The sequence below is a fragment of the Podarcis muralis genome, chromosome 4 (genome assembly GCF_964188315.1).
Source record: "Podarcis muralis chromosome 4, rPodMur119.hap1.1, whole genome shotgun sequence".
In the NCBI taxonomy this organism is placed as follows: Eukaryota; Metazoa; Chordata; class Lepidosauria; order Squamata; family Lacertidae; genus Podarcis; species Podarcis muralis.
The window spans coordinates 66,148,921-66,173,365 of record NC_135658.1 but is presented as its reverse complement, the minus strand read 5'-3'; the positions used below and the strand labels follow the sequence as shown (position 1 = coordinate 66,173,365).

The following is a 24,445-nucleotide window of genomic DNA, read 5'->3' as shown; positions in this document are numbered from 1 at the left end:
TTTTGAAGAATCTTCCCCAAGTGATGATTCCATATTCTCACCCTTAAGTGAAGATTCTCAAGCTGAAGCAGAAGAAGCTTTTGTGTCTCCAAATAAGCCTCGAACAACTGAGGATCTATTTGCAGTTATTCACCGGTAAGCTCATTTTAGGGTTATTAAAAAAAGCAAATGTGCTAATTTCATGGCAATAGGAATAGACCTAAAGTGAATCAATCAACTATTCAGAGCAGCGGTGATAAACTACTAGCTTTGAAATGTGGATTCTTCAATCCACTGCACAGGAATGTTTGTAATGGTCTTCATGATATGCCTCATTTATGTTTTTCTAGTTGTCATTCATGAGCAACAACCTTGTTACTGGGAGTTAAACTGAGGACAGGGTGAAGGAAAAATTGGATCAACAGGTCCAAGTAGCAGTCAAGAGAGGAAACAGGAATGGGAGAGGCGGACTTTCCAAACCTGGTGCAGGCATAGCGGATTTGCAATAAAACCTCTTCCAGCTGCTGTTAAGAACCTGCTCTGAAGACTACATGAGGGCTGTGTAAATGCATGGACATATGCACGTATATGCAGTGCTTTCTTCTGGGCGGGACGCAGGGGTACGCATACCCCTAAACAATTTGTGAATCTAAGTTTGGCTTCATTGAGGGGCAGTATTTCAATAGGAGTAGGAAAATGAGAGTATACCTAAACATTTTTTTAGGGGGGAAAGCACTGCATATATGTATGAGATCTGCAATAGCACTGCTAGGTCTTCCCGCCCCCTACTTGTTTTTGAGGCGGGACAGAAATTATTTTCAGATTCCTATGTTGGTCAGAAGCTCACCCCCCTCTCTACTGAAAGGAGGACAGGGAGCTGTGTGAAGCCTGACCCTTGGAATCATAGTCATCACCCTTGTGATTTCTGAGCCTGTTATATTTGTTTCTCCTGTAAATGCACAGATGCAGAAGCCATTATACTGTACTGGTAAATATATTAATATAGTTCAGTTTTATAGAGGACGCTGTTTGCTGTCTATATAATTGCAAATATCTTCTGATCTTGCTCAGCAAAAACAGTATGAGATAGGTATCAAAGCTGTGAATATGATGGCTTCTTCCCTCCCCATTACAGCTCAAAAAGGAAAGTTCTTGGAAGAAAGGACTCTGGAGAGGTTTCTGCAAGGAACAGATTGAGAGCTTCATCTAGTACTAGCAGCGTGTCTTCTAGTGCCAGCAACACATCACCTGCGGCTTCAACTAATGTTCCCCCTACAACTAGTGCAGCAAGCCCAGCAAGCAGCCAGCGATCTCCTGGGCTTATTTACAGGAATGCCAAAAAGTCCAACACATCTAATGAAGAATTCAAACTGTTGCTCCTGAAAAAGGGCAGCCGGTCTGATTCTAGCTACAGGATGTCAGCCACAGAGATACTAAAGAGCCCTATTTCACCCAAATCTCCTGGAGAACTAATTGGGGATGCTCTTCAAAATGCTGATGAGTCTCCCCAAGCCTCATCAAGTGCCGAGGCATTAGCTCCTCTCTCTCCTTCCACTCCGAGAATGAATGCAGAAGGGATTTCCTCAAAAAGCTTTCCAACATCAGCATCTTCAAGAGTGGGGCGGTCACGGGCACCCCCGGCAGCCAGCAGTAGCCGCTACAGTGTCCGCTGCAGACTGTACAACACCCCGATGCAAGCCATTTCCGAAGGAGAGACTGAGAATTCCGACGGGAGTCCTCATGATGATCGATCTTCTCAGAGTTCCACATAGGCTACACCTGGGCCAGAGCACACTTCTGACTGTTAAATGGGAGGACTCTGCAATCACTTGGCTCACCTGACTATAAAAGGCCAATTCTGTAGCAGTCAAATATCATGCAGGGCAATATTGATGCTTGAAAATGCTAAGGGTTGCTTAAGAGACTGGGAGATGAGAAGATGATCTGTAGCTATTTATTACTTCACATTTTTCTATAAGTAGAAATTTACTAAATGGTTAACTTTCATTTCATTTGTCTTCATGTTTCTCATTGTCAATGTAGATTTACATTATCCAATTTTCAGAATTCCCTCTGCCCCTCCAAAGATGTCATTTAGGATCAAAAACATTACCTTCACTGTTGTGCTTCCCTAGGGAAAAAACATTAAATTGCTTGAGGAATTGGTATTTTTTTACATTAAAATGAACAGAAACAAAATTTAGAAGAAATGAACAAAACAGATGTACATATCCATATTTTTGATAAACATGTGTAAATAGAATTATCAGAGAGAAAATTGGTTGGTGGCAAACGATAACCTTGTTGAAAGACAAAAAAAGGATTAAAAAAGGTACTGACTGTATTCTGTGAATACAATTTTAATATCAAACATAATTTACATATCTACCACTTGTAATTGAATAATGAAAGCCTCTAACACAAATTTAACCCTTTAATTTGGGAAAATCTGAATAAAATATTATTATAAGATTAATTTGATATTATCTGATCAATTTTCTTTCCAAAAGTGCTGTTCCAACAAGCTAATTTTGAAGAGCAGCTTGTGGCAAGAGGCTTATTGGCAGGCACTACAAATACAAACTGTTTATAAACCAGATTTGCAGTTGAGGCTTCTCCCAACCCCCTGCCAAGAATCTAGAGAAGTGTAGTTAGTCAGACTGCAGTTGGTAAAATGAGAATAATATCAGTCTCTTAAATCAAGTTAATCCTATTGTCTCTTCCCAGACATCTTCCTCCCCATCTGATTTGGCAACCTATGGGGAGTGCAATTTATATAGCAAGGAAGGCTCACAAAGATGATTTCCTCGGTGTGACTTCCTTTGCATGTAAACAGCAAAATTCAGAAGCATGGGGGGGGGCAGGGACTTAGCAGTCCAAAGGTTGCCCACACATGCCATAGAGATTCGTAGCCCCATTACACAACTACAACTCCAGGATTTCTTGGGGGAAGCCACATCTGTTAAACGGATTTAAGTTTCTAGTGCCTCCATAACAACAAGAACAATTGTTCGGGTAAAAAGCACACTTTAAATAGGAAAATAAACACCTCCCCCTCTTCTAAATGCAAAATATGAGCTGTCAGACTTTACTCTGATGTTTGACACTTAATTTGAACAATGACTGTAAAGAGGGGGCAAGTATAAGGAAATGTTTTCATATTACTACTACTACTAGGCTGTTGGGTGACCTAGTCATAACCTGGTAACGTAAATCTTGAAACAAGATTAGTTTCATGTTCATAAAATAAATAACTATTAAGCATGCAACAAATGCTCTTGATTCATCAATAAAATTGTGTAACAACTTTTCAGTGAAGCTTTGTGCGGACAACATTCATGCTACCTAAATATTTAGAAAATGACACTGTGAAAAAAATAGCTGAGAAATAGGTGTATGTATGCATACTTTATATAGCTTACTAAACTTGGAATGGGGAAGCTCTTTGGTCTATTACGCCAGCCACATACAGCTCAGTTTCTTTTGGTCCTGGCTTTACCAGAAATGCTTAACAGGGTGGGAATATATAGTGGGTGGGGTGGAAAAGGAATCCAAGCAAATACTTTGAATAAATGAAGGCAGGGAAACAAAAGCTGGATTACTTGAAGTTACTTGAATTTTCTTGTCGGAAAACTAGGAGCAAAAACAAATTGATATGAGATCAAGTACAACAGGGGTTTTAAAAAACACACTCATATGCACAAAACAATGTCACTATTTTTAGAATAGAATATTTTCCATAGATGCATCAGTTTCCCCATTGCAATAGACTCCAAAATCAAATAGACATTCAGGCCCAGTTTTCTAAAATGCAGTCCATTGATATTAACTGTGGAATACAAATGCAGGAAGGTTTAGCGCTGAGGGCAGTTTTAAGGAGGAATGTGTTGTGCAGTACAGATTGAATCAAATGGCAGAATTAAGTTGATAGTCACTAGTAAGTCTACAAGTAAGTTGGCTTCAAGCAGAAATAAGTTTTACTAGGAATTTAGAAGGGGTGGAAAGCAGAGGGAGGATTACTTTTTAGTTTGCTCATAAGGATAAGCTTAAATATATTGTTTGTAGTTGAAATGATTGAGCAAATAACAACATTCAAAATTAGTCACAAATTGTTGAAGTTCATCTTCATCAGGGGCTCGTGAAAAATATACAAGGTTTTCTTTTTTTAGGTTTTTCTTATAGTCCTCCAGTGTGGCAAAAGATGAATGGTAAGCATGTGTGTAAAAAGACTAGTGAGAACAGGAAATCACTGGCCCAATTCTAAAATTTGCCATGCTGGCAAATAAAGATTTAGGATGGGCCATCTGCACTTCTGAGCCAGTATGTTGTCACTAACTATGACAACATTCTGGCACACTGCAGAGATGTTATGGAGGCGGAGTAGGCAGATACGCTGGGGCAGACATTTAGGATCTGGACTGCTACAAGCAAAACCTAACCTAAATGTTTGGTAGGGATGTGTAATAGAGAGGTGTTAGTTAGTATTACAAGCAAGTCTAATGGTGCAATCCTATGCATGTTGTCTCAGAAGTAAGTCCCATAAAGTTAAATGGGACTTACTCCCAGGAAATGTATTCAGGATTGCAGCCTAATAGAGCTACTAAGCAAGCTCTAAAAAGTGGTCAAAAAGCAAGTGAAGTAGAAAGCATTAGTGGGTTGACAAGATTCATGTAGTTTTAAAAAAAGAAAAGAACAATATAATACATTTTATATGGGAGGCACAAGTGCCATTTGAGGCCACTCTCAATTACTGCCAGAGTACCCTTACAAACTCCTGATGCTAAGACAACTGAGTCTTAACTCTTGGTGCTAACAATGGAGCATCACCAATGGCATTGCTTCAGTGTCACAGGCAGAAATATCACCACCACGTGTTTAGGATCCAAGTGCCAAATTCATTTGTTTAAAAAATGCTAATGTGTTTTATAGCAAAACTGTTATAGAAAACAGCTGAATTGGTTTCTCCAAGATGTCAGTCTTGTAGGTGCCATCCACAGTGCATTGAGGCTGGCGAACGCCTCCATTGTGGATAACACTCCAAGGCATTTAATGATTTCGTATTGATACCACAGAGAGCTATATAAATATAGAGAGATATATTTAAAAAAAAAGTACATGCAACTTGAATTAGAAGGCAGTGAAACACCTTCTTATGTAATGCTCACAAAACTATCATATAAAAAACTTATTTTGTTTACTCAAAAATCTATGACAAAGTTTTTCTATTTTCTATTTATCAGATTAAAAGCCCAAATGAATATGGATTGTAAATCCACTTTAAAATATATATATTGGCAAACAACCCCTGATTCAGCAATAGATGGTTGTCAAATGGAGCTCTGCTGCCCACAAGGGTTGCTCCCGTTAGAACTGAGGATGGGGCATAACTTTATGCACACAGTGATGCCCTTTCATTGACGTTAATGGGAATAACCAGCAATAGCTCCTTGCCTGTGTATGAGTGCATAGATCTCTGGACCAGGGTGACAAAATTTGGAGATAAAAACAACCTAAATCAGCAATCTTATGCACGCTTTCCTGAGAGCATGCCCCAATGAATGCAGTGGGACTTACTTCCAAGTAAACATGCATAGGATTGTGCTCACAAGTAGTGTCTTCAGAGCCCTCAAAACACATCCCATCTTGAAACAGGGTATAAACACATAAGTAATTTGTGAGCCATCATTCCAACTTGCAATTATGTTGTTTGCACTGATGTTACAAGAATGGTTTTTGAAGTTATGCAGCTGTTTGTTTGATCTTTTTTTCAATAACATTTTTTCTTTCCTATTTTAATATTGTGGCAGCATAGAGAATATGGATTAGCTGAAGCAAATAAAGCATATGTTTGCATTTGCCAAAGGTCACTGATAGAGTGCATTTGCTGCAATTGTGGCAGATTTAGAGAAATACTGTAGGTTATGACTTAAAAGTTTAAAAAAAAAACCAATTAAGAAGGTTACAGTGTAACTATTTTGGTACTATCACCAGTTCATGCTGGCAGAAGAGACAATGGTTTATGGACTTGCATCCATTTTGTATTTTTGTAATATTTGTAAATATGAACTTTTTAAATTGTTGCAAAGATGGTTTCTTTTGTAAAATGTTTTCAAAGTTTACATTAAATCCAAGCCTTTGTATATTTTAGAGCTGTGCAACACTTTAAGTCTTGTATTTATTTTTAGTAAAAACAGTGACAGTTTCATTGTGAACCCCCTCTCTAAAATGTGTCAGAAAAGTTTGATTATCTAGGAAGTGTGTATAGAAATGGCAAATAAACGTGACTGCAATTAAACTGCTCCATTCTCTTCGCTTCACTGCAATCAATGCAAGAGCCGCACTGCTGGGTCAGCCCTAAAGGTCTGCCTGATCCAACATCCCCTTTCCTACCACAGCCAACCAAATGTCTCTGGGAAGCTCACAAACAGGGGCATGAAAGCAACAGTCGTTCCTTACAGTTGCTCCTCACCAGATTGTGCTTCAAATGTATGCCTCTTCTAAATCCGGAAGTAGACTACAGCTCTCCTGATCTATCGCCAACGGTAAGTCATATAGTACAATCCTCTGTATGTCTGCTCAGAAGGAAGCTCCATCCATTGAGTTCAGTGGGACTTACTGCCAAGTACATGAGAACATGATTGCAGCAGACTCCTCCAAGGATTTGTCTAATCCCCTTTTAAAGCCACCTAAACTATAGGCCAGGGATAGCCAATGTTGTGTCCTCCAGATGTTAGACTACAACTCCCATCATCCATCCCCATTGGTTATGCTGGCTGGGGCTGGTGGGTATTGTAGTCCAAAAACTTCTGGGGGAAACCACATTGGCTACTCTTGCTATAGGTCATCATAATTTATTGTGGCACCAGATTCCACAAATTCATTATGCATTGTTCAGAATTCATCTTTGATCAGTATTATAATGTAGGAGTTTTGGATGAGGACCATTAGATGCAAGTTAAGATCCCAACTCGGCCACAAAGCATTTCTAATAGATACGTGCTAAAAACAAGAAAATTAAGCAGAGGGTAAAGTTACACAAGTGTTCATCAACCAATAGCAGAGCCCCAGCTTCATACCACTTGCACACACCGTCACCTTTATTATTCTGAATTTACTATTGCTATACCCAACCCTGAGCACTTGTGATATCAAACAAAAAAATCAAACTAAAACACCAAAACCAGTTTCTTAAAAGCTATTTTACTCAGATTTTATTTTGTCCTTTTGTACCATTCCAAGTATAAATGGTCCACTTCCAGGGTATATGCAATCATATGCATGTTTAGTCAGACTCAGAAGCCTCACTGTCTTCAACAGGCCTTGCTCTCTAGCGAATGACTTCAGGATTCAAGCCTTTGTTCAAGTTATTGCTTACTAAACATGCAGTGGCTTGTGTGCTGTTAAGGCTAGCTACGGTCAAAAAGTTTGAAATCTAGATTTTAAGGCTTTCACAGCTACAAATAATCTCTGAAAGAAAGCCCCACTAATCACACATCGGTTGCCATAGTTTCCCTTTTATGTCTGTCTTGTCAGGAATAAAAAACAAAATCAATTTGTGATCAAAAATACTTTTGTGCAGAAACAGCACATTTCAATCTTCTGTTGTTGCTAAATGCTAAATAGTAGAAATTATCTATGTGTCTTATACGTATATCTAAAAATGTTTAATGCACCTACAGTCTACAAAATTGATCCAAAACTTTGTGTTCCATTATTTCAGTCAATGGAGTTGGGTCACAGGCTCACACAAAAGTTCCACTAAGATTTTTGTAACTTACACCATTTGTTTATTCTCATTAAAAAATATTCATAGGCTGCCTTTATGAGCAGAACTTTCTCATGGGAGCTTACACACAAATTAAAATATAACTTTATAAACAGTAATAAGATGATATACAATACCAAACTACCAATACAGCCACAACATCACTAAAACCAGTAGCTATTGGTACACATCTGGGCTAGAAATAAAATACAGTTTTAACAAAATACATCAGCCAAACAGCACACAATAATATACACTTACCCACTCTCTGTAGGTAAGCCAGGGAGAAGTGGGTTTTCAAGCCCTTCCTGAAAATCGAAAGTGTTGTAACTTTATGGAGCTCAGCTGGAAGTGAGATCCGTACTCCCGAGGAAAGAAATACAGGGCAGGAAATAGCATTGCTATTGTTGACCTCATACCTAGTTTTGCATGACTTGCCCAGAGCATGAGACCCCAAAAAAATGAAAGAACCTTCCAGGCTAGTTTGAGTTCTAGACCTCATTTCAGCCCCAAAAATAGAATATTGATAACGACTGATAATTCAGTGTTAGAAACTATATATCTAAACTAATTGCCAAGTGGCACCTTAAACCTAGGTTTACGGTCGGCACAATGGAAAGTCTAGGTGCCTTTTTTGCAGTGGGATTTATTATTATTCATTTTTATACTCTGGTTTCTCTTCAGATCGTATAATTTTTTTGCTTTTGATAACTTAACAAATGTGTGGGGTCTTTTATGTACAGTGGTACCTCGGGTTAAGTACTTAATTCGTTCCGGAGGTCCGTTCTTAACCTAAAACTGTTCTTAACCTGAAGCACCACTTTAGCTAATGGGGCCTCCTGCTGCTGCCGCACCACCAGAGCCAGATTTCTATTCTCATCCTGAAGCAAAGTTCTTAATCTGACACACTATTTCTGGGTTAGCGGAGTCTGTAACCTGAAGCGTATGTAACCTTACATATCTTACATACGCTTCAGGTTAAGAACAGTTTCAGGTTAAGAACGGACTTCCGGAACGAATTAAGTATTTAACCTGAGGTACCACTGTACTATGGGAAGGAGGATACTTGAAAAGAACTCACAACATACACCAAGGGATCTTATTTTACCATTTTGAATGTAAGTACTTATGAAAATTGCAGGTGGCAAGCACGAGCTTAAAAGAGGCACATTTCCTAACCCAGGGAAGCCTCTCCTAAGATAATGTCTGCTACAACATCTGAAAACAGTGAGAGAACACTTCATGCTCTGTAAGTATTTGCTTATAGGCAAGCAACTTTGCGAGCCCATTCACCTGGAACTCACATAATCAAGGTCCTGGTTTCTTTCATTCCTTGAATCCCTCTGCAATCCCCTCACAACCGAACCAAGTGAGAGCGAGGGAACAGTGGCGCTGCCAGCGACGGCTGCATGTGCCGCAGAAAACAGAGCCTGTTGAACGTGCGCTTGCCGTCACCACATCCTGAAATCTCGTGGGGTGGGAGAGGCGACGGAGGGAAGGGCGCTCTCTCAAGGCCGTTTCCCGCAAACGCTGTAAGGGACAGGCGAAGCCAGACGCGCCCAAGTCCCTACTGCGCAGCCGCAAGGGTAACCGAAACTGTTTTGTGCCTCACGTCGCTGCAGCCGCTTCCGCATCCCGACTCCGGGTCTGTTCCGTCGCTGGGCCTCGCTGTCCGCGGCTCCCCTCCCTCCTCCTCTCTTTCGGCACCATGTCTGCGAAAGGTAAGAAGCTAGAAACGGACAGGGAGCCGGGAGCCCACCCGCCGCCTGGTCGCATGCGCAAACAAGAAACGTTTCCAACGGCTGGACGCGCAAACGGCCGTTGCTCGAACAGCCGAGCCGTTCGCGAGGAGCCACCTCCGTGTTGAACTCTTATTGGCCCGCTTCGTGCTCAGCGGCGCTGCTATTGCGCAGCGCGCTTGTCTGTCAGCGTTACGTCGGTGCTTGTTGGGGGGGGGAGTAACCAAGGCTGCTTGAGATTAACGGGCGGGGGAAACGAGGCCAGGCTTGAGGAGATTTCTTTGGCTGGCGAATAAAACCTTATTGAACTGAGGGGGATAATGAAAGCTCGCTATCTTGGTGAGCGCGGAGTGTGGGGAGGACGCGAGCGCCCACCTTCTGTAGCTGTGCTACGCGAAGGAACTGAGCATGTACGAAAATGCTTCCCTCGCCACTGCGCGTGCGCGTGCGTTGCCGTTGAAGAACACCGGGAAGCCGTTTGCACGGCAGGTGGCTCGAGGAAGCCGTTCTCGTGCGGAGGGGGCGGGGAGACGCAGGTCCGTTTCCCCCTGTGCTCGATGGGGCACAAGGCTGCAGCCACCCTGAGCTGTCTTACGCGTCTTTCCTCAGAAATGAGCATCGCTCAGTTGTGTGTACAAAGGCAGCGCAGTCGTCCATCTAAACTTTAAAGCTGAGAGTAAAAGGGCCGTTCTGACTGCGCAGACAGTGTCGGATTTACGTATAAGCTAAACGAGCTATAGCTTAGGGCCCCACTCTCTTGGGGCCCCCAAAAAAATTTAAAGGGGGAAAAAATCTGGATGTACATATCAAAAATATAAGATAAAAAACAAAATAAAACCTACATACAGCAACAGTGTTTTGTGTTGTCTAGGCTCCTAACTGTTATGTGCAAATGGCTTTAGATACCTATTAGGTCCATAAATTACCATATAGCATATATTCAACACAAAAAAACAGCAACAATTTGTTGTTGACAAAGGACAGCTGGACATATAAAGGGCCCGTTACCTTCAGTAGCTTAGGGCCTCATCAAACCTAAAACCAGCCCTGTGCTCAGAACAGCAGCTTCCTCAGAGTTGTAGAAATTATACCTTTGTGGTGTGCTTAATTTTCCTATAACTTTGTAAGGTCTTTGAAAACAAGAATGGAAAGGTGAAATTATTCCATCCAAAGGTGCTTAATTTCCCCCCTTTCATTTCCAAACTGTTATTTCAAACAATTATTTAAACAAATAAGATAAAATGAGGACATCCAGACAGTATCCCAAAGAGCCAGTGGTGGGAGTTCATACCAAGAAATTGTCTCACACCCACGTTGAACACAAAAGTTAAAACATAGTGGTTACTGTGATCACTTTTTAAAAAATGAGGAAGTATTAGGCCATGTATTGTCATTCTAACACCAGAAACAAGGCAGCTGCATAGACCTGCTTTGCAGCATAAAAAATAAAGTGTCGGGGTGTGTGTTTAGTACAAACATTTTTCCCTTTAAAAAAGAGGGGGTTTCCCCCGCAAAAGCATTGAATGGAGCCACATTGAATGGTACAGCTGTCATCTTTGTTCTGATGTCTTTTTCTTTGGCTGTCATTGATCCTTGGGTTTTGTGTCCTTAAAAGAGGTACACTTATTCTTATGATAAAATTTAAGTGCTTCATACCTAATGATAGGGTACTGTAAGTCTTAGCATCCAGTAAGACATTTCATTAACTCCTATTTTATGTATCCAGGTCAGACTAGGATTCTGTGCTTTGCTCAATAGATTGCTGAGAGTGAAGAGAATCTACTCAGGAGACAATTAGGAACATAATTGGGCAAGCACATGCATGTGCTTTGCATAATCTAAAAGTCAAATGAACACATCATCCTTTCCAGTATGACCACTGGAAAGTCTTGTTTTTGTTTTTTTGCCCAAAGCCTCCCTCCTAAAATAAAAAGGGAGACAAGGGAAAAGTGAAGCAATCGCAGCTCTAATAGGTACAAAGTGAAATGTACCCCAAACAATTAATAAGGAAGTAAATGAGTGATGCAAGACCTGGGTCCAATCCACAATCCAGCATTCCCTCCACCAAATACAGTACAGTGCTGATTCTTGGTTTTGTGTGATTCACACAATGCATGCTCCTAACTTCTGCCCCTTTATTTTGTGATATCTCAGGCTACTTTTAAGATGAACTTATTGCATTGTTCTTTTACTGTGCGTTTCCATATGAATCAGCTGCACACTATTATTGCTATTATAACTGCGAGTCTCTTCAAACCTGCAAAACAGGTTCACTACACTTCCCCCCTGCTCCACCTCATCTTTACTCTTTAACCTTGGGTGAATGAGAATTAATCTGTGGGAATGAAGTTTTATTCTCGGTGACTGGATGGTCATAACTGCTTGGGAGGAGCAGTACTTATCAATGTGCAGCTGTGCTTAATTTGAAAGCCATTTTCTCTAGACCTTCACTTTCCATGTGGAAAGTGGAGGTTTGTGATTGTAGTACAAGTCAACCGAATCCCTCCATTAACTTGAATGGGCGGGGGGGGGGGAGAGAAGGCTGCTTTATTTACGTTATGTTAAATTATAAAGTAAAGTAGACATAAAATCTACTATATGGTTCAATAAAAGGCTTTTATTGTAGATACATTGGGCTGTTGGGCTTATACAGAGAAGTGTAAACTACTGTACTTAATAGCATCTAATTCATCTCGCCTGCTGTGTACATGTTTTAGGCTATATTGCAGTGCACACTGAAGATGATGACAACACTGTAATAATTGATGATTCAGAAATGGAAGATACAGAAAATGGACCTGAAACTCAAGGGAAGTGTGATGGTCGTTATGTAACTCATCTTACATATGGTAATTATGTTTAATTTCATTTTGAAAGATGATTATGACTTTTCATATAGGGGGTTCAGCGATGTTATCTAGGGAAGCATAATTTTTGTCTGGCCTTGGTACTGTAGCCAAGCCAAAACTTGTGACCTCCAGATTTCAACCCTTCCAGTGACAGATTTGAAATCTTACCCACAGTGAATCAAATTTTCTGGAAATACTTTTTTAATGTAGCATTCTATGAGAAGACTAATTAATTGGGATAGTGAGTTATAAAACTAAATTAAATCTTTCTTGAGTGGTATCTAAGGCATTATTAAGACACTGCCTAACTTACATTTTTAGAAGGTAATGAAGATTTATTAGATATGGAGGAGCAAGCGGGATCACAGGAAAATCTTTCCACAAGTGCGCCAAGGCTCAGTCGCAATCCAGCACAAATGGAATTAGTTTATTTACGTAAAAGGCGCCGACTTGCATCCTCTCTAACGGGGGTAAGTATGTTCCAATAAATTACTTGTACAGTGGTACCTCAGATTAAGAACTTAATTTGGGTCACAGAAATTCTAGGGTTTTAGGGGTTGTTTTTTAAGTAGACTGCAAAAGACTGAACTGAAATCCCAGCATTAAAATACAGTGGAGGCTCAGGTTGCGAACTTGATCCGTGCGGGATGCACATTTGCAACCCGCAGTGGCACATCTGCGCACGCACGGATTGCGATTTGGCACTTCTGCACATGCACGACCATCGACACCCAGAAGTAACTCGTTCCGGTACTTCCGGGTTTCGGCGGTCTGTAACCCGAAAAAACAAAACCTGAAGCGTCTGTAACCCGAGGTATGACTATAAACTTTTATCGAATAACTGACACAAAAATATAACAATTCAAACTGTTTCTATAAGCCCTGCTTACTGTCTTTCTATGAACTGTTAGCAGTATCTGTGGAGCACATTGGTCGTTTCCATGTAATGAATTTCTTATCCACAGCGTGGCACCAGCGTTCTGCTTTTCTTAACAAAACTTAGTATGGATTAAAATAATTTTTCTTAGTCAGTCCACGGAACAATAATAACAAATGATTATAAGTGCCATATCAGTTATAATATATGTTATTTATATTCTTTATTTCAATATTTTTATTAGATGAGAGCCAAAGAGCCTGAATATGAAGATGGAGATGTTATTTATGAATACGACCCTGATGATGAATGTGTATGTATACTTCCAAAAATAATTTATAGCCTCTCTGTAGGAGGAACTGCGCAAATTAAAATACTGCTTTCTTTTAAATTTGAGAGCTTTATTTTATCATTTTTGTTTCCAATTATTCCTGTGACTAGGGTTACATTTTCATTGTCTTTACACTAGGGGAGTGTTGTATCTGAAACTTCATGTGCAGGAGATCAGCAGAAAACTCTTATGGAAGTCCTTAATTATTGTCAGGTACTGTACCGTCCTTCATTGTTTGTTTGAGAAGCCATTTGTCATGGATAGGGATTGTGTGGCCCTCCAAATGTCATTACACCCTCACCATTGGCTGGAATAGACAGGAGTTTAAATCCAGCAACTTCTGGTTCTCCATCCTTGCTTTTATAAGTTCTTCCAAAACAAGGTCTGTTTAGGCACCAGTTTCTTGGTCTTCTCCCTTGAGTTCCAGCTGGCTTTGACTCTCTCTTCCAATCTGACATAAATAAATGTATGTTTGCAGGCCATGTATGATGCCATTCTGAAACTGGATGAGAAGTTTGAGAGCCTTCATCGCAAGGTCTCAGAAATGCAACACACCCGGTTAAAGCCTTTACTTTTAAAACCAGTGAGTATTAAATTGCTGTAGTTGCAATTAGTTTTTGTTGATGTTTTGTTAATTTTCTAATTGTCTTTAATGGTGTTTTTCTTATTGTGTTTCATGGTGATTTAAAAATGGCATTAAGCTTCTAATCTGGCCATGCACTAGAGCAGGGATGGGCCAGCATAGCCAATGGTCAGGAGTGATTGGAGCTGTAGTCTAACAGTATCTCTAGGGCAGTGTTTCCCAACCTTGTGCCTCCAGCTGTTTTTGGCCTACAATTCCCATCATCCCTTGCCACTGGTCTTGCTAGTCAGGGATGATGGGAGTTGTAGGCCAAAAACATATGGAGGCACAAGGTTGGGAAACACTGCTCTAGGGCACAGGTCCCCCATCCCTGTGTTGGGATACTGCCAGAGAGACAAAGGCCATAATGACTCCATGTCGTCTCAGAACGATCCATCAATCTCCCATAGATACAGTATCAGTCAGTTAGCGACACGAGCCTTGGAAATAGCTGTCCACATCCCAGGACTCATGCACGCCCTTTTCGCAGAGTTCGCACAACGAAAGATGCACTCAGGAGAGCAGCATATTTACAGCTTTATTCAGCGTTGGTCAGAACAAAGGAAGAACATGACTGCCTGCCTGCATGTCAAGGCAACAGAGAGAAACAAAAACTATATACAAAAACAGAAACTTCCTGTGAGCCGGAAGTACGCAGGCTGTGACTCACAACAGCCTGTCCTTTTTAAGGTGGAATGGAAATATCCTAACATCCTGTGCATCCCTAACCCTGTACCAGAGGCACATAACTGTGTACAGCTTGGGATAGCACAGTACATTTAACAGGGCCCAAGTTTGGTTTCTATTACAATGCAAGATTGTGTATATAGTAATAAGAAAACATTGCACAAAAACATAAACCTAATGTTTGCATACAAAAGGCTAGCCTATATTGTATAACTTTTTTCAAAGTTGCTGAAATAACTTTATATAGCTTGAGCTACAAATACAGTGGTACCTCGGGTTACATATGCTTCAGGTTACAAACGCTTCAGGTTACAGACTCCGCTAACCCAGAAATAGTGCTTCAGGTTAAGAACTTTGCTTCAGAATGAGAACAGAAATCGGGCTCCGGCGGCACGGCAGCAGCAGGAGGCCCCATTAGCTAAAGTGGTGCTTCAGGTTAAGAACAGTTTCAGGTTAAGTACGGACCTTCGGAATGAATAAAGTGCTTAACCCGAGGTACCACTGTAGACTATGATTAAGATGGCTAACAAAACATGATGCAAAACAAATCTGAACATATCAATTCAGTTCCGTTCAAAGCACAGCATTTGAGTACTCGTGCTCACCTGATAATCTCCACATTTTTGAAATGGGGCTAATGCCAAGCAGTGTGGCAAAATGGAGTGTTTGCTCAATGTTTTTCTCTCCTTTTCAGAGGCCACTTAGGTTTACATACAGAAGTCCTAGAAATCTCTTACCTGGAAAAATCAGAATCCAGAAGGCAACAGAAAGAAAGCCAAGTCAGATCTTACCCCCTGGGCATGGATGTCAGAGCCAACCCATGAAGGTTAAGCTACAAAGAGCTCCTATTTTGACCAGATCTGCAGTTAAGCCAGTTCCACACACCCTTCAACCTGAATCACAGCCCCCTGTGCACAGGCAGAGTCCACCACTTCCTACAATTGTTTCCACCCGTTCACTGTGTCCCCCATTCAACATGGCTAGTGACATGCCTAATATTCCTTCACAAACCAATCTAGCAACCTTAGTCAACGAAAGCTCTGTTACTGTGGCATCTTTGGCAATAGCCTCACCAGTGGTGTCATCAGTAGCATCTACACCACCGGCAGCTAATTTGGAGAGAAACAATAGGACAGTGACTAACAAAACTTCACCTGGAAGTAGAAGTATTCGTAATGAGCCACTCTCGTCATCTTCTGTTTCTGCCAGTTCAGCAGTTGCCTCTAGTCGTTTATTGAATGCACCAGTTACAGCTAATAAGATGACTGACCTTCCTTCACAAGCTAGTCTTTCAACTACTGATAGTCCAGCTCAGGTAGAATCTTCAGCTGTACCCTCACCATTGATATTACCTCAAACCAGTTTGGAGAGGGAAAAAACGCTGGTAACTTACAGAACTTCAACCGGTGGTACAGATATTAGTAATGAGGTACCCTCTTCTTCTTCTTCTATGAGTCATAATTTTGGTGAGTTACAGTTTTCATAAGAATAATGTGTTTAGCTCTTAATTCCTTCTTTAATTCCACTCTTTTGCATGCTCAGGGATTCTTCCATTAAAATGAAAAGGTAGCCACCCACTGTTTCTCATAGCACCAACGTTCTGCTTTCTCAATTCCTGCTCCATAAAGGCAAAAGGCATCCCAATTGTACCTGCCCTTTGGTGGAGGCGTCACAAGGGCATAATGGCAGGTTGTATTTTCATAGCAGCCACTATCCTCCAACCATTTCCCTGTCCATCACTCAGCCTGGCACTGTTTTAAAAGGTGCTTCTGTGTTGCATCCTTATCCTTATCCTTTTCCTTTTCTTTTTTTATTGAGTGTTATTCTTTTGACTGAATATTTAGGAGACTTTCCCTACAGCTCACTGAAGTTTGCAACCAGACTTTGCAAGGATGGTTAGCATTACTATCTGGGTAGAAATAATACTGCACTACTGTTATTTGTGAAAAGAGCAGGGATGGGGAAGTTCATGTGCTGCAGGAGAAGGGGTAAGGAGTCTGTGGCCCATTCCCAGTCTCTTAATCATGGTTAAGAGATTAGAAAAATTGTCTTTACTGAACCTGTTGGGGGCGGGGGTGCTTCCAAACATGTGGACCATGTCTGTGAAATGTTAGAAGCCCAGAATGGCACTTTGGAGGACTTGCAGTGGGTGCAGTGCAATTTTGTTTTAATACTCTTCTAATATTTTCCTTTATCTAGAGTTCATTGGTGATCCAAAGCGGAATGTGAAGGTCCTTGGCAACTATTTGATGAAAGCATGGCAAAAGACCGTGCCAAAGTATGCTGCACGCTACTTGGTCCGGGTTTTGTTCCCGAAAGAAACATTGCTATGCAGTGTTATGGGTACAAGGGCTCGAGGACGCAGGACGCTAGACCCAAACAAAGTTGCTGCAATCAGAGGTATGTCACACAGTAGCGGAGCAAGGTGGGGGCAGTCTGCCCTGGGTGTCACCCCTGAGGGGGGTGACATCGCCGTGAGCGGCGCCCCCCAGGACGCTCACCGCCGTCTGATGTCACACTGGTTTAAGAGAAGGGGTTAGATTTTCAACCCTTGGCAGTACCTTAGGCCAGAACTAGATAATAAGACTCTGACAGGGTTTCCAGTTTTATGTTTTCTCCCAATATTTAGATAGAGTAGAACAGTAGGTAGGAAGTAGCCAAGAAGAAAAGTGCTTAATCATTTCCCTGCCAGTTCTCATACACAATTCCTTCTCAAGTGGTTTTCTCCTCCCCCCCCCCCCAGCTGCCTAGAACAACAGAAAGAAATATGGCTAGGAGACAATGGAAAGGGGGAGAATCCATGAACAGGAGAAGGTTTAAACACCACCCTCACTGGGCACTTTTTCTCCTCTGCAGACATTCTTTCCCTAATGTTGCCTTTAACTTGCAAGTCTGATATACTTGCAAGTATTTAAAAAACTGCATGTTTTTATACATTCACACACAAAAATGGCAGTTCCTATTGCGACTAGAGCAAACAAATTTGCCTGATGGTATACATGTACTTAATTCAGTTCAGATGAAATATGGGTTTCTTTGCTTTCTGAAATATTCTTAACATATTTTACTACCTAGTCGCCTTTGTCTGGTTATAATCAGGTAATCAATATTTATTTTCATAAATATTTCAATTTACACAAGCTCTCAAAATGGATACTCTCATGGGCTCTCACTTGTGGGGTGCCTCAGGGTTCTGTCTTCTCCCCCATGCTTTTCAACATCTACATGCAGCCGCTGGGAGAGATCATCAGAGGGTTTGGACTGGGTGTCCATCAATATGTGGATGATACCCAGCTCTACCTCTCTTTCAAATCAGAACCAGTGAAGGTGGTGAAGGTCCTGTGTGAGTATCTGGAGGCAGTTGGAGGATGGATGGCAGCTAACAGATTGAGGTTAAATCCTGACAAGACAGAAGTGCTGTTTTGGGGGGACAGGAGGCGGGCTGGTGTGGAGGACTTCCTGGTCCTAAATGGGGTAACTGTGCCCCTGAAGGACTAGGTGCGCAGCCTGGGAGTCATTTTGGATTCACAGCTGTCCATGGAGGCGCAGGTCAATTCTGTGTCCAGGGCAGCTGTTTACCAGCTCCATCTGGTACGCAGGCTGAGACTCTATCTGCCCGCGGACTGTCTCGCCAGAGTGGTGCATGCTCTGGTTATCTTTCGCTTGGACTACTGCAATGCGCTCTACGTGGGGCTACCTTTGAAGGTGACCCAGAAACTACAACTAATCCAGAATGCGTCAGCTAGACTGGTGACTGGGAGCGGCCACCAAGACCACATATCACCCGTCTTGAAAGACCTACATTGGCTCCCAGTACGTTTCCGAGCACAATTCAAATGTTGGTGCGGACCTTTAAAGCCCTAAACGGCCTCGCTCCAGTATACCTGAAGGAGCATCCCCACCCCCACTGTTCTACCCGGACTCTGAGGTCCAGCGCCGAGGGCCTTCTGGCAGTTCCTTCGCTGCGAGAAGCCAACTTACAGGGAATCAGGCAGAGGTCCTTCTTGGTAGTGGTGCCTGCCCTGTGGAACGCCCTCCCATCAGATGTCAAAGAGAACAACTACTACCAGACTTTTAGAAGACATCTGAAGGCAGCCCTGTTTAGGGAAACTTTTAATGTTTGATGGATTACTGTATTTTAGTATTTTGTTGGAAGCCACCCAATGTGGCATGGGGAAGCCCAGCCAAATGGGCGGGGTATTATTATTATTATTATTATTATTATTCAATGGTTTGTTTAAAACAGAAGTGCGGTGTTTCATAGTAACATAAGTGTGCTTTAAAAAATAATAATTGTGTTTTTGAATGCAGAATTTCTTGCTGCTTATTTCCCAAGTTATGATCTAAGTGAGCGTGGGAAAGACTGGAAAACCTGTATTACAAATGTGAATGCAATGATCCGCTGCTTACGTTATGAAAGCAAAACAAGTCCAGTAAGTTCTTTCTTTGTGTTGACGCCTCTATAAACACATCCTAGCCCAGACTCCGTTGCTCTGAAAGCAGTTATTTTAAGTTTGAAATCAGAAGTTAATAATAAACGCTGAAACCCAGAAAGTATTAAGCATGTTTCAGGCTCGTTGATACAAAATATTTATAGATCTCTAGTTACTGAAGTAGTGATTCACGGCCATTGTTCTGAATGTTTCAAATTGAATAGAGAATTTACAGAAGAAAGCCTACCTCTTTTGCTACTGTGTCAGTGGACTCCTTCAACTGCTATTGCCAAGAGCAAAAATAATGTAGCTTACTCAATTGAAAATACTATGAAATAAAATAATAGACAATATTGTTCTTGCTTTAATTCATTTAAGTTTCTTCCTTATGATATTTGTAGAAGTTTCTTACTGCATTTTTACATTAGTTATGGAAATATTCCTCCCTGCTACATTGCTTCCTAGATCACTGAGGGAAAAGAGAAAGCTCCTGAAGCTCCAGACACATCCATGTGTGTAGATTTAATTGATATTGAGGAAGAGAGGGACATCAATTCTCAAACCAGTTCAATATCAAACCAGCTTCAAAATTCAACAGGGGATAATAATAAAAATGCACCTTCTTCCAGTGAACCGCCTTCTTTAGAGCCAATGGGTAAGCTGCTGAACCTTTGTTTTCCGTGTCAGAACTGTGCAAGCCATATGCAGTATGCAAGCACTGTAAACCAGTCCTCCAGGCATTTAAAAACCTGCATTTCCCCCTTGTCTCTCTAAGAGGGAAAGAATGGGGGTGGGGCGACCAAGCAGCTTGCAGAGCATAGTAGTGGCAGGTGGGTTATACCTAGCTGGGTAGCTCACAAGTTAAATTAGACTTTTAGCAGTCTGGCTGATAAATCTTCCTTCATTTTTTCCCTGCTTCAGTTTAGACTGAGCATGCAGACATGGGTTTGTTTTAGTTATCTACCTTAGGCATTTCAGAAATAGAGAATTATGAGGAATCTGCTCATTGTAGACACAGAACTCTTCATTTTTAATCAAATTTGAAAACAAACATGAAACTATTCCACTTAGAACAAAACAGGATAGTTAGAGTTCTAAGCTTTTTAGATGGTCCCTGCTTTCAGACTGACAATCTTAGGGCTGACATTTGTCAGCCATTCTTGAGCCATTCTGCTTAAAGAACAGGGTTTGAAATCTTTTTAATAATAATAATAATAATAATAATAATAATAATAATAATAATTAATAATAATACCTCCTCTCTAGCACACCTTGGGAACCCATCAAGGAATGTCCAGTTGCCCTTTTCAGTTATTTTTGCAGCCAAGGGAAAAACTCGGCCAGAACTTTCAGCACGCTACCTGATACGTCATCTGTTCACAGAGAATATCCTGATAAAAAGCAATGTGTATGGCAACCTGGACCGTGGCACACATCCACTGGACTGCAACAAAATAAATGCTCTTAGAGGTCAGTAACGGTTTCAATAGGAGAGATGCAGACTGCAATCCCTAAAGGCAATTTAATGGGAGAGTAACCCCCATGGAACTCAGTGCAATTTGGTTCCGAGCAGACATTATATAGGACTGAGCTGTCAGGCTGTGAAATATTTATTCAAATATTTATAAACTGCTCTTTAACAAGATATATCAGAGTGGTATACAAAATATAGTAAAATCAGTAAATGTATCCATAAGATTTAAAACATTAGTAAAACATCAGGAGATACTTGTTGGTGGAAAAGAAATTCATATTGTGGAGCTCTGTCTAAACAAGACCTCTTTCAAAATATGTCTAAAAGGAGGCAGGGAAGCTTCCTGCCAAACCTCTACTTGTAGGGTGTTCTACAGCAGGGCTTGCCACTTTCAAAGTTTGGTCTTTACTGCATAGGCCAACCAAATCTCAGGCCAACCCACCAGAAGTGCCCCATCTAGAGATTTCAGTGATCAAAGTGGAATTGTTACAATAATGGCAGCATCGAAATTGCTGCAGTGTCAAGTGACTTTATCCTCAAAATAATGGACCAAATGGTCAAAGGAGGCCTCCAAATGCCTGTCCCCACCAGCACATGAGACCAGATTCCAGATGGTCTGTAAGAGCTCTGCTGGATCATTACTAGAGGCTGTGAAGTAGAACTTCTTTGCTGCCCTTATTGCCACACGGTAGGTCCGATTATGCACCCTAATCTGTGCTCAGTCAGCTTTGGAGCGAGTTCTGTGCCACCATCTTCCATCCTGTTTCATCACACACTGCTCCCTAGGATACCAGGGCTTCACAGCACCAGAGGAGCAGTCATGTTGATGAGGCTCTTCTAAAGGCATTTACTGCTCATTTGTAGGATTCCTGATTTAGTAGTTGCTTGTCAGAAGCAGTTACGGGTACTGTAGCATTCTTTCTTCAAAGTAGGATGTCTTTAATTTGCCTAATCTGAACAGTGTATAACTCAATACTTACTAAGCAATATAAAACTTGAATAAACAATAATTTGTAACTTGCTTTTTTTTTTATTAGACTTTCTGCAAGAGACTTACCCATCTTTTGAGCTGAAGGAAACTGGATATGACTGGAAAGCATGTGTTGCAGCTATAAACAGCACAATTCGCAGCCTGAGATTTGACCATAAAAAGGCCTCATCTGGAGTCCAAAGCAAAGTGTCAGCTAAACCACCTCCACTGTCACGAAGTTCAAAATGTTCCCTGTGAAACCCTGTTGTAGTATTAATAATATAAAAGGAACTTTCTAGTCTGTCAGCCATAACTGTGTTAGATGTAGCCTCTGCTACAGTCACAATGGACTTTTTTCAAGATGTGGTACAATAGTTTATTTTCAGTAGCTGTCAACTGGAGAGTTTTAGTATTCTTAACAAGATGAAATTTAGTAGATCAGAGTAAGAATTTGGTTTCTATCTTGTGTCAGTGATGCTTCTGTCTGCTGTAGAGGATGACAGGCATTAAGGAAACTCATTCTCGATGCACAGTGTCTTCTGCTGAGAAATGCTATTCCTAAGAGAAATTACCTGCAAATGGTGTGTGCGTGTTAGTTACACTGGACATGGATTACAAGGTAGAATACAGTGGTACCTTGGTTCTCAAATGCCTTGGTTCTCAAACGCCAAAAATTCAGAAGTAAGTTGCAGTTTTCGAATGTTTTTTGGAAGCTGAACGTCTGAAGTGGCTGTCGGCTATTGTTTCCAGGATGCCTGCACCAGAAGCTGTGCCTTGGTTTTTGAACATTTCAGAAGTCAAACGGACTTCTGGAATGGATTAGGTTTGGCACTTTTGTTTTTGCTATTTATTTCGCGTTTTTGTTTTTGAGGCTTTTTCAGTTAATTTGTTTTTGTGACTGTGTGGAACCCAGTTCAGCTACTGATGGATTGATTGAATGACTGCAGAAATGGATAAAAGCCCCCCATCCAAACAATGACTATCATCAGTGCAGCTAAGAATGTTTTAAAAATAAATAAATATCTACAATACTGTCTTATTTATTTTATAGTACAGAACACTGATTATTGCTTTCATTTTATGGATCAATGGTCTTCGTTAGATAGTAAAATTCATGTTAAATTGCTGTTTTAGGGGTTGTTTTTAAAAGTCTAAAATGGATTAATCTGTTTTGCATTACTTTCTATGGGAAAGCGCGCCTTGGTTTTGGAATGCTTTGGTTTTAGAATGGACTTCCGTAATGGATTGAGTTTGAGAACCAAGGTACCACTGTAATGGGAGCCCAAGGAGGAGCACAAAGTGGATGTTTTCCTGAGTTTTTGAAGGAATACAAGTTATTTGGGGTTAATTCCTTGTGCATCTATACCAGGGTGGTTAGCCTTCTTTCTGATGTGTAAATTTTTCACATGGGGTATAATTTTAATTTGGGAGCACTTTCAATAAATAGTGAAATGTTGTACAATATCGGAAAGTGAATCATGCCGTTGATGCAGGGTCTGCCTAAACAGTATTGAGCCTGAGGGAGTGGTAGCAGATATCCACAACTGAATAAAGGACCAAAAATGCTAACTTCTTTTTCCTGGTACCAAAGCCTTTAGCTTCACCAGTCGTGAACTGGCAGGACAAAGGGGAGAAGGAAGAGGATCCCAGCAAGGGGTGTAGCTGGGATGGGGACACACTGGGGCAAGCAGGGGGTGGGGAAAGAAGTATTCACAGGGTGACAGAGGGGATGGGGGTCAGTGCACAGGAACCAGCAGAGGAACCCCTGTCTCCCTGAACACGGTGGGCTCTGAGTGGGAGTGGCACTCTAGGAGGCTAAGGCAGACAAGGGCCTATAGCTCCCTAGCTGGCCAAGTGGAGCTTGCTAGCTAGCTCTGGGAGGAAGTGTGTGACTCCTCAGCTGGAGTAGGCTTGGAACAGGTGAGGGTCACATGCCTCATCAAGCCCAGGTGCTGCAATCAGCATGCAAAGTACAAAAGGGAAGCAAAGCTGAGGTGCTGTGTCTGTTCAGTAGCCCATGTTGATGGGCCTTGGCTTGGATGCTCCTGGACGTCTTCGGGCTTGACTCTGTACTGTCTCCTGACTGCTGGACTTCAGACTTGACTACTTGGATTGACATCTGGACTGTGTTTCCTGACTTTTGGACTTTGCTTGACCCCAGGACTTTGGATTTGACATACTGACTTGCTGCCAGGTAGGCCAGGGATTCAGAACATCACTTCACATTTGAATATGATATAAGGACAATAGCTAGGCACATATTTTTGATAAAGTAGAACATTTTTATTGTGAGTTCCAGTTCTCGTTTAGAATAGGTTTTGTCTGACATTTCTGCATAAATATTCTGGAATATTTATTATAAACTAGAAATGAGTTTTCTTCCTTTTTGTCTAATACAGCTCCAAGCTATTTTTTTCCAAGTTACAATCACCTGTCCCTGTCTTTTTCTTTTTTATATTGTTTACATTTAACACCTGGTAGTTTTATTTGATCATATTCTGCAAACCAGCTCAGTTGAATGTGTACCATCTTTTATAGTTTTTTGGATTATTTGGAGAAGTTTATATTTCATTTTGCTGCTTAAGGCCTAAACTCATAGTTGCATTTACAGCCTCAGCTATGCACCTAATTTTGCTGCAATAGCCTTCACTTGTGAAGCCCTTCTATTTATTTAATTATTTCAGACACTAGATCTGAAATTCCTAGAGGCTGAATTTTT

General features: G+C 41.2%; 2 protein-coding genes across 11 annotated transcripts in view; both read left to right on the top strand.

Moving 5' to 3' along the window:
* Positions 1 to 6,274, top strand: part of NHS (NHS actin remodeling regulator) — a 235,937-nt gene extending 229,663 nt beyond the window's left edge. For all 6 annotated transcript variants that reach the window (XM_028727592.2, XM_028727590.2, XM_028727594.2 and 3 more), the window contains 2 exons: positions 9 to 135; positions 1,115 to 6,274. In XM_028727592.2, the coding sequence (XP_028583425.2) occupies positions 9 to 135; positions 1,115 to 1,751 (764 nt within the window). In that variant the 3' untranslated portion in view covers positions 1,752 to 6,274. The remainder of the gene's footprint in view (positions 1 to 8; positions 136 to 1,114) is intronic.
* Positions 6,275 to 9,059: 2,785 nt separating this feature from the next.
* BEND2 (BEN domain containing 2) lies at positions 9,060 to 23,295 on the top strand. Of its 5 annotated transcripts, none has more exons than XM_028727585.2 (12): positions 9,060 to 9,465; positions 12,201 to 12,332; positions 12,654 to 12,802; positions 13,454 to 13,522; positions 13,679 to 13,753; positions 14,019 to 14,123; positions 15,544 to 16,315; positions 17,049 to 17,249; positions 19,161 to 19,282; positions 19,748 to 19,937; positions 20,549 to 20,752; positions 21,794 to 23,295. In XM_028727585.2, the coding sequence occupies exons 1-12, from the start codon at positions 9,453 to 9,455 to the stop codon at positions 21,982 to 21,984; spliced, it is 2,223 nt and encodes a 740-aa protein (XP_028583418.2). In that variant the 5' UTR covers positions 9,060 to 9,452; the 3' UTR covers positions 21,985 to 23,295. The 5 variants fall into 5 exon arrangements, with proteins under 5 accessions (XP_028583418.2, XP_028583421.2, XP_028583417.2 ...); XM_028727588.2 differs by lacking the exon at positions 9,060 to 9,465 and adding an exon at positions 9,700 to 9,822 and having other exon boundaries at positions 20,666 to 20,752; XM_028727584.2 differs by lacking the exon at positions 9,060 to 9,465 and adding an exon at positions 9,701 to 9,822.
* The last annotated feature ends 1,150 nt before the right edge of the window (positions 23,296 to 24,445 follow it).